General features: G+C 42.5%; 1 protein-coding gene across 3 annotated transcripts; it reads left to right on the top strand.

The window, feature by feature from the left end:
- The first annotated feature begins 938 nt into the window (after positions 1–938).
- LOC124015596 (gastrula zinc finger protein XlCGF57.1-like) lies at positions 939–9552 on the top strand. Of its 3 annotated transcripts, none has more exons than XM_046330939.1 (3): positions 939–1004; positions 1425–1905; positions 7513–9552. In XM_046330939.1, exon 3 carries the CDS (start codon positions 7687–7689, stop codon positions 9205–9207), a length of 1521 nt encoding a protein of 506 aa, XP_046186895.1. In that variant the 5' UTR covers positions 939–1004; positions 1425–1905; positions 7513–7686; the 3' UTR covers positions 9208–9552. The 3 variants fall into 3 exon arrangements, with proteins under 3 accessions (XP_046186895.1, XP_046186896.1, XP_046186894.1); XM_046330940.1 differs by having other exon boundaries at positions 990–1004; positions 1421–1905; XM_046330938.1 differs by lacking the exons at positions 939–1004; positions 1425–1905 and adding an exon at positions 5937–6306.
- Positions 9553–10229: the final 677 nt, after the last annotated feature.

Here is a 10229-nt window from a genome sequence, read left to right as displayed (position 1 = left end):
TGTGGAAGGTAAAGGCAGCTAGCAATGGCTGACAATGACTAAATAGCTAGTAGCTAATTAGCTGGTTAGCTTCTGATGGCTAGCTTCTGATGGCGGTTCTGGCTAAAAGGTCTAAAAATAGCAGATCCGTATCAAATTTGGTGAGGCGGGTTACCGGAAGGTATATTTAATTTTTTTAAATGTGAAAGAGATTGAAAATAAATTGAAATATATACAAAAAGACAAAATACTAAATGTACAGGGGAGAACGACAAAACCACGTCTGCACTGCTACGCCATCTTGGAAATGTTCTGAAAGATAAGCGGAGTAAGAAAACTTAGGCTATAACATTGCTTTAGTATGAATGACATGGATGTATAAGCTAGCACAGGTAAGTATATAACAGAAAGGGCTGGACACTACAGATGGCATAATGCCTAGTCACATGGCAATAGACTAAGCAACCTATTGGACTTGTACACATGAAACTCAGGCAAATGTGCTAAAAATAAACATTAGTGAGCATGAGTGATATAGAATAGAAAATAGCCTAGCACCATAAATTAACAATGCTAACAAACCGCTAAATGTTAAGTCATGCTAAAATGCTCATGCATTCAAATGCAAAATGCTAGCGGGAGCGCAAGCTAGCTAATACGCTCAACACATGGTAATTGTACACAATAAACCACTAAACTTAGCTCCACATAACAGGACACAGATCTCAAGGCACTTACGTTTAGATGCACGCACAATTAAACATCCGACATACATGCATTCAGTCCACAGGAGGAAAAGTTCAGCAGGAGGGAAACTGTGGAAGTGCTCGTCAGGATGGAGAAAGCACGTTTTTGATCACACAGCGTCCTGGGCAGTGTTTCCAACTCCTCAGTAAGGAAAGTAGCTATTGGCTGTCGTAAAGTCGCCAAATGACGTCATCGACTAATTTGCATAATTGGCAATGTGCATGTAATTGTGATGGACGCTGTATGAGAGAGGAATAACATCGTGGGAGAGACAAAAAGTGAGTAAAAAATACACTAAATATGTTTAGAACTACAAATGAACTTTCTTCTGTCAATTCTTGTTTTTTAAAATTCCAATCCTCTTCCTTTATCCGGGCTTGGGACCGGCAAAAGTGACCCAAAAGAAACACTCTGGCGGAGTTACTTAGTTTTTTTTTTGTCGTTGTTGTTTTTTCTTTTTCTTAATTTGGTTTGGTTTTTACCCCTATGGTCCACTTAGGAGCCTATAACAAGTCACAGTAAAACATTAACATTTTTAACCATAACATTTTTAACATTTTTTTGTATACAATCTATGTTAACAATCTAACTGGACCAAAACGAGACAATAGAAAAAACTGTCAATGGCAATGTGAGAAAATTATGGTAACTAGTCTGGCCCTAATTCAGGTTAATTGTTTTTTTATTATGTAAGCCAGGGTGGGATCAGCCAGTGGCGGCTTCCTGCATGCATGATTAATTTGCAGTCTGGACGAGGAGGGGTGAACATCTCATGCACTGACTGCAGCTGGGAGGGACTCGTCCGCCTGTGAGTGCTTTGGGACAGGAGTGGGGCCCACAGCAGCACCCGCTGCTCATTGAGAAGAGTAAGAACGATATGTGCTTTCACGTCAGTCTCCAAAAGGCTCCGATAACACCAGAAAATGTCGCTAGATTTGTCGCTCGTCGCTTTTTTGAAAATGTGTCGCTAGAGGGGTCTGAATACTCCCTAAATATAGCGACAAAGTAGCTAAGTTGGCAACACTGGTGCTGGGGGCATAGACCAACTGAAACTGAAGTCCCGGGAATTAAGGCTGCTGATAGGCTGAACGAGAATTGATGGTCTTCTGAATAGAAGACTAAGCTTCCAGACTAGAGGTAACCCTAAAGGATGGCTAGAATCAGCTGACTGAACAACAGGTATGTGACATGTATGTCTTGGTGAATCAACCAACAGCCAAGGTAAGTGGGAAATCATGTTATTGTTGTATTTTGAGTAGACTATCACTTTAAATCAGTGGTTGTCAACCAGCTTGTCTCAATATTTGCATTGCGAAAAATAATTGCCAAAATACAATCTGAAAAACTATTTTTGATGCTATATTGATTTTTATTTGTATATTTAGTTCACCTTTATTTAACCAGGTAGGCCAGTTGAGAACACATTCTCATTTACAACTGCGACCTGGCCAAAATAAAGCAAAGCAGTGCGGCAAAAACAACAGAGTTACACATAAACAAACGTACAGTCAATAACACAATAGAAAAATCTATGTACAATGTGTGAAAATGTAGAAGATTAGGGATGTAAGGCAATAAATAGGCCATAGAGGTGAAATAATTACAATTTGGCATTAACACTGGAGTGATAGATGTGAAGATGATGATGTGTAAGTAGAGATACTGGGGTGCAAAAGAGCAAGACTAGAAGTAACAATATGGGGATGAGGTAGTTGGGTATGCTATTCACAGATTGGCTGTGTACAGGTACAGTGGTCGATCGGTAAACTGCTCTGACAGCTGATGCATATAGTTAGAGAGGGAGATCTAAGACTCCAGCTTCAGTGATTTTTACAATTTGTTCCAGTCATTGTCAACAGAGAACTGGAAGGAAAGGTGGCCAAAGGAAGTGTTGGCTTTGGGGATGACGAGTGAGCTGAGATAAGGTGGGGCTTTACCTAGCAGAGACTTATAGATGACCTGGAGCCAGTGGGTTTGGCGACGAATATGTAGTGAGGACCAGCAGACGAGAGCATACAGGTTGCAGTGGTGGGTAGTATACAGTGGGGCAAAAAAGTATTTAGTCAGCCACCAATTGTGCAAGTTCTCCCACTTAAAAAGATGAGAGAGGCCTGTAATTTTCATCATAGGTACACTTCAACTATGACAGACTAAATGAGAAAAGAAAATCCAGAAAATCACATTGTATGATCTTTAATGAATTTATTTGCAAATTATGGTGGAAAATAATTATTTGGTCAATAACAAAAGTTTATCTCAATACTTTGTTATATACCCTTTGTTGGCAATGACAGAGGTCAAACGTTTTCTGTAAGTCTTCACAGGGTTTTCACACACTGTTGCTGGTATTTTGGCCCATTCCTCCATGCAGATCGTCTCTAGAGCAGTGATGTTTTGGGCTGTTGCTGGGCAACACGGACTTTCAACTCCCTCCAAAGATTTTCTATGGGGTTGAGATCTGGAGACTGGCTAGGCCACTCCAAGACCTTGAAATGCTTCTTACGAAGCTACTCCTTCGTTGCCCGGGCGGTGTGTTTGGGATCATTGTCATGCTGTAAGACCCAGCCACGTTTCATCTTCAATGCCCTTGCTGATGGAGGGAGGTTTTCACTCCAAATCTCATGATACATAGCCCCATTCATTATTTTCTTTACACGGATCAGTCGTCCTGGTCCCTTTGCAGAAAAACAGCCCCAAAGCATGATGTTTCCACCCCATGCTTCACAGTAGGTATGGTGTTCTTTGGATGCAACTCAGCATTCTTTGTCCTCCAAACATGACGAGTTGAGTTTTTACCAAAAAGTTATATTTTGGTTTCATCTGACCATATGACATTCTCCCAATCTTCTTCTGGATCATCCAAATGCTCTCTAGCAAACTTCAGACGGGCCTGGACATGTACTGGCTTAAGCAGGGGGACACGTCTGGCACTGCAGGATTTGAGTCCCTGGTGGCGTAGTGTGTTACTGATGGTAAGCTTTGTTACTTTGGTCCCAGCTCTCTGCAGGTCATTCACTAGGTCCCCCCGTGTGGTTCTGGGATTTTTTGCTCACCATTCTTGTGATCATTTTGACCCCATGGGGTGTGATCTTGCGTGGAGACCCAGATCGAGGGAGATTATCAGTGGTCTTGTATGTCTTCCATTTCCTAATAATTGCTCCCACAGTTGATTTATTCAAACCAAGCTGCTTACCTATTGCAGATTCAGTCTTTCCAGCCTGGTGCAGGTCTACAATTTTGTTTCTGGTGTCCTTTGACAGCTCTTTGTTCTTGGCCATAGTGGAGTTTGGAGTGTGACTGTTTGAGGTTGTGGACAGGTGTCTTTTATACTGATAACAAGTTCAAACAGGTGCCATTAATACAGGTAACGAGTGGAGGACAGAGGAGCCTCTTAAAGAAGAAGTTACAGGTCTGTGAGAGCCAGACATCTTGCTTGTTTGTAGGTGGCCAAATACTTATTTTCCACCATAATTTGCAAATAAATTAATAAAAAATCCTACAATGTGATTTTCAGGATTTTTTTTCTCCATTTTGTCAGTCATAGTTGAAGTGTACCTATGATGAAAATTACAGACTTAAGTGGGAGAATTACTTTTTAAGTGGGAGAACTTGCACAATTGGTGGCTGACTAAATACTTTTTTGCCCCACTGTATAGGGCTTTGGTGACAAAACGGATGGCACTGTGATAGACTACATCCAGTTCGCTGAGTAGAGTGTTAAAGAGGTTATTTTGTAAATTACATAGCCGATGTCAAGGTTCGGTATAATAGTCAGTTTTACGAGGGTATGTTTGGCAGCATGAGTGAAGGAGGCTTTGTTGCGAAATAGCCGATTCTAGATTTAATTTTGGATTGGAGATGCCAGACACCTAGGTATTTGTAGTTGTCCACATATTCTAAGTCAGAACTGTCCAGAGTAGTGATGCTAGTAGGGCGGGAGGGTGCGGGCAGCAATTGGTTAAAGAGCATGCACTTATTTTTTCTAGCATATAAAAGCAGTTGTAGGCCACGGAAGGAGTGTTGAATGGCATTGAAGCTCGTTTGGAGGTTTGTTAGCACAGTGTCCAAAGAAGGGCCAGATGTATACAGAATGGTGTCATCTGCGTAGAGATGGATCAGAGAATCACCAGCAGCAAGAGCGACATCATTGATATGTACAGAGAAAAGAGTCTGCCTAAGAATTGAACCCTGTGGCACCCCCATAGAGACTGCCAGAGGTCCTGACAAGAGGCCCTCCGATTTGACACACTGAACTCTATCTGAGAAGTAGTTGGTGAACTTGGCGAGGCAGTCATTTGAGAAGCCAAGGCTATTGAGTCTGCCGATAAGAATGCGGTGATTGATAGTAAATGTAGCAATTATATGACAAGGGAACAACATTCCCACCTCTTTCATTGTCAATAATTAAATCACTGGTTTGAGAGCACAAAATCAACCAAAATAGCACTGCTAATAGCTCTAGATATAAAATACTGTGATTGAAGATTTTTTTTTCTCCAGAGATTAAATTATTTAAAAATGCAAGTTCATTATAATTTCTACACACGTTCTACCTGGTTAAAGTTTATGTTCAGACTGGAGTATTTTTATTTAAAAAAAAAGATGTGCATATACTTTTTTGGGACTCAGACACCCAAGAACCATTCGATACCTCCTGCGACCCAAATTCAGGGACCCAGTTATTATTACCAACTCTAATGTCTATGAAATATAAACATTTGGTCATGTGTTGCTTTTATTAACCATAGCTATATACATCTGGAGTGAACATGTAATTTAAACAATAAATAGTGGAGAGAAGTAGAAACAGAGAGAAGTACTGCAACAAAAAGAGCAAGTTAGATACTATTGAACTACTGGTATACTTTGAGTTTGTCAAGTTACATGAATAATTAAAATGTTATATATACGATATTGGAAAATAAAATCAAAGACGTTCCTTTATAGTTCAGTTACTAGCGTTATGTCCCATTGGGCGGCGCACAATTGACCCAGCGTCGTCCGGGTTTGACCGTTGTAGGCCGTCATTGTAAATAATAATTTGTTCTTAACTGTCTTGCCATGTTAATTAAATAAAGGTTAAATAAATACATAAAACATGTCTGTAAGGATGTTTTTGCAAGCACTAGACTGGCCTAAGACGTAGCCTGGACGATTTACAAGAGTGGTCTCTGACAGGGCGGGGTGTCTGGTCTTTTGACAATACTCTGATTGATTTACAACTGCGTTGACAAGCCGAGTCCATGGATCAGTGGAGGGAATGATACAATGTTGCGAGTGCCAACAATTTATATCAATATATATGACGCGAGATGAATACATGCTGCGCGCGCATTTACATCAGACGACGGAAGTGCACAGCAGAAACATCGAGGAAAAGCGACACAGGGAGTGAAAACGAAGCAGAATTAGTCAATGACAGAGAGAGGGAGTAAGGGAAAGAAAGGAGAGAAAGCAATACGGAGGCTGCTGGGTTGCTCGGTAGAGGTGGACGTGGCGGGTCGGGTTCAGTTTGAAGCCAAGCAACTGTGGCGACGGCGAGCCGAAGGCTAAAAAAGCCATGAATCGCACAAACCGCAGGTAGCTATTGCTAGCTCGCTGTTTTTTAAAACTGATTTCTTTATTTTTTCCACCTCTTTCTCATATGCCAGTGTGTGAATGTGTATGGCCCAGCACAGGTTTCGTAATTCGACACAATTTATTTAGTTTAACGACACTTGCCTAGTTACTACCTGCACAGGTCCAGGATGCACGCTCAAAGTTAATTTTAAAAAAGTAGCTAGTAACAGTACAGTATAGCTGTCTCACTTTCCTGCCTTCCTAGCTAACGTTACATGTCATCGAGCTAGTTAGGCGCATCTGTAAAGCTAGCTAGCTAGCTACCTAGCAGCATCGACGTTAACGATAAACAAGATGGCCACTGGCTAGCAAGTTAGCTAGAAATGGCATCTTGCCCTGTCTTTGTATGATAGTAGTCAGCTGGTAAACAGAAATATGCCTTTTAAAAATGATGCAAAGAGTTGGCATGTGAAAAAATTCCCCCCTCTGAAAAGTTTTTGCTGGTTGTAGGCGCTTCATATGTCACGCAATAGCTTGCTTATAGTCATCCTCAACCAACTGGGTGAGAAAAAAAAATCACCGCCAGATTCTTGCAGCCAACTAGTGCATGATGTGCGTGGCGGGTTTGGCGTGCTACCGAGCTTGGTCAGAACATGCAGGTATTGCATGAACACCCATGTTGTAGTTTAGATTAAAGTCCTTCATTTTGGTAACATGTGATATTTAGATTTCAAGGCGAGTTATTGTGTAGTCATCGAATTGATGCGCATGAATGTTGTGAAGTTAGAAGTAGCTAAAACTATTTCAGGACGTTCGGCTGCCAACTTCTCACCAGCCATCATTAAAACTTAAATATAAGGCCTACTTATTTTTTCTAGAATGTTAGTACAGTTAAAATTCGAACACAGTTCTCGAAGTTTGCACATCTTTATTGTCATTGCACATCTGTGTGTGTTTCTCATACATATAGCTTGCTTGCCACTAGGTATTGTGATTGTGTAACAATGTGTAGTTGTCTTTTTAGTATTCTGTGTGCTTGTTTTATTTGTGTAATTATAAGCCAATGTTATTATGAGTTGACAGACCTGTTTATTTTGTACTTACCCAGCTAGGCCTACCAGGTACACTACCCCTGCTATATTCTATTTGAAGTGAGGCCTGTAGAAGACAATAGGTTCTATTTTTTTAACTGAATTATTTCATATCCCTTGTCTTCTTTCTTTCCAGGGGCTTCAAAGATAGGTGTTGCTCCTAACCCAAGGAAGAAGGCTTGGCATCAGAACAAGCTGTACTATCAGAGGGACACTCAAGTGGGCCAAGGCTCCTTTCAGGGCAAAGTAGTACTATTCTCTGATTCATTACGGGACTTAATAGAGACGGGTGCATAAGGACTCTGCAGACATGGCAGAGTTAGAGACAGAGTGCATCACGCTAGGACTTGACACGCTGCATGCATCAGAGTGTGGCTCACCGCCACTGGATCCACTTCGGCCTGAGTGCACCTCACCAACCCTCCACCTGCTCTCGTCTGACTGCAGCACGCTTGGCACGCTGGCAGCAGAGATTGCAGAGCCCATGGTCATGCTGCCTTGTGTGAAGACTGAGCCTGCAGACGACCTGGACCCCATCCACACCGTGGACCTATCAGAGATCCAGCCATTGAGCACAGCGGAGCTGGGCCACGAACAGATCAAGATGGAGATCAGTGGGTTGGACTACATCAAGTCTGAGCACCACGTCCATGACCTCCACTGCTTCCACAGCTCTGAGTACGAGAGCGACTCGTATTGTATGAAGTCTCACTACGAGCCCAGCCTGGTGTTTGACTACATCACCCACGTGTCCGACAGCCTGGACTACATCAGGTCGGAACAGCATGCCGACCTACAGTGTTATTACACCACCGAGCTCGGGGCCATCAAGACTGAGTACGAGCCCAACCTGATGTCCAACCACATCAAGACAGAGATGAGCCTGGAGTCCATCCACATGGCCGAGCTCCGGACCGAGCTAAACAAGCTCAGCCATGACGGGGTCATGGAAGGCCATAGACTGGACAACGAGTTCCCTGGCGCAGGAGGCCTCTACGAGCTGCAGTCCACCCATGCTGGGAAAGGCCCAGGCCACACAAGCCCGAAAGGGCATAGCACAACCCCACGCAAACCTCGTAACCTCAGTGGTGAGAAGCCTTTCTCTTGCACCCAGTGTGGGAAGAATTTCAGCACTCTGGGGAACCTCAAAACACACCAGCGTATTCATACAGGAGAGAGGCCATATACCTGCTCGCAGTGCGGCAAGAGTTTCGGCCAGGCAGGGAACCTGAAGAGGCACCAGCTCATTCACACTGGTCAGAAACCCTACGTCTGTGCCCACTGCCCCAAGGGCTTCACCAAAGCAGATGACCTCCGCTCACACCAGCGTCTACACACCGGTGAGAAGCCCTTCTGTTGCCTTCAGTGTGGGAAGAGCTTCAGTCAGTCCAAGGAGCTCAAAGCCCACCAGCTAAGCCACACCGGAGAGAGGCCTTTCTGCTGCCAGCACTGTGGGAAGAGCTTCACCAAGGAAATGAGCTACCACAACCACCTGCAGATTCATACTGGCGAGAAACCGTACTGCTGCTCTCAGTGCGGTAAGACATTCAGCAACTCGGGGGTCCTCAAAACACACGAGAAGATACATTCCGGGGTGAGGCCATTCGGCTGCACACAGTGCGGTAAGAGCTTTGGCCGTTTGGGACATCTAAAAGCACACCAGCAAATCCACACTGGGGAGCGACCTTTCGCCTGCCTCCAGTGTGGGAAGAACTTCAGCCAGTCAGGCCATCTCAAAGCACATGAGCAAATTCACAAAAGAGAGAGATCAGACATGAGCAGCTCCAGCAGCAGTGGTGGTAGCAGCAGCCGCAGTACTGATAGTAGCTAAATACCTTTAACCTCTTCAAAGTATTATTCCTTTTTTTAAATATAAATACTATATATATGTTTTTCCTTACACTTTTCTTACGTTTTTCATACATTTTGTGCTTATTGTGTTATGTTCTTTGGGGGTCAACTTGACTGATTTGCTATTATGCAAATGTCTATGTTGGGATCAGTGAAGTTACTGAGGGACTTATAGAAAACTTTGTATCTTGTCTGATCTGTGTTGTAGTGAGTGCCATTCCAGTTTCTTTCCTCCAGAAAAATCACTCATTGTGTACAACCTTATTGATAACATGTAATTCCTAAACCATGTACTGGAATTCATTATTAAAGAAACTAATGCAACACCAAATCTCTCCTTTCTTTTGTATTGTCCTGAATTATGAACTTGTCTACCAGAGTGGCAAATGAATGTCTTTATTAGAGCATTGGTAACAGGTCAAGACCGAATGTTGCACCCCGACTGAATCGCCACTATGCTCATAAGTGTACAGATCTGAGAAAGTAGTATAGATACCGGTAGTACTATTTTACAGTAATGTTTCCACAAGTAGTTAGCTGTTATGTAATAGGACATTCATTTATGTATTTAAAATGGGTACTGTAGTATTTTCATTGTAGAAAAGCTGACTCCTTTGTGTAGAGGCAGTAGGGATAACCAGGGATGTTCTCTTGATAAGTATTTTTGGATGTCGGAAAAGGTTTGGAGTAGAAAGTACATTTTCCTTAGGAATGTGAAGTAAAAGTTGTCTAAAATATAATAAAGTACAGATAGGCCATTTTTTTGGTGTAAGTAGTACTTTAAAGTAATTTCACTTAAGTACTGTTGGTATGTGATTTCATGGTCGTTTCTATAATTCTTAGTTATAACACTTAATTATTGCACATTCACATACTGCTATGGCTCTATAGACGTTTGCTCTGAGATACAGAATGAAGATACCAGTAACCACAGACGAGGTCATTTTTATCCTTCAACCACCAGCATGACACAGTTGTTAGGTTCACAATATCTTTGGCTGA

This window comes from Oncorhynchus gorbuscha, linkage group LG26 (genome assembly GCF_021184085.1).
Source record: "Oncorhynchus gorbuscha isolate QuinsamMale2020 ecotype Even-year linkage group LG26, OgorEven_v1.0, whole genome shotgun sequence".
In the NCBI taxonomy this organism is placed as follows: domain Eukaryota; kingdom Metazoa; phylum Chordata; class Actinopteri; order Salmoniformes; family Salmonidae; genus Oncorhynchus; species Oncorhynchus gorbuscha.
The sequence above is the reverse complement of the archived record's forward strand: the minus strand, read 5'-3'. Positions and strand labels throughout refer to the sequence as shown.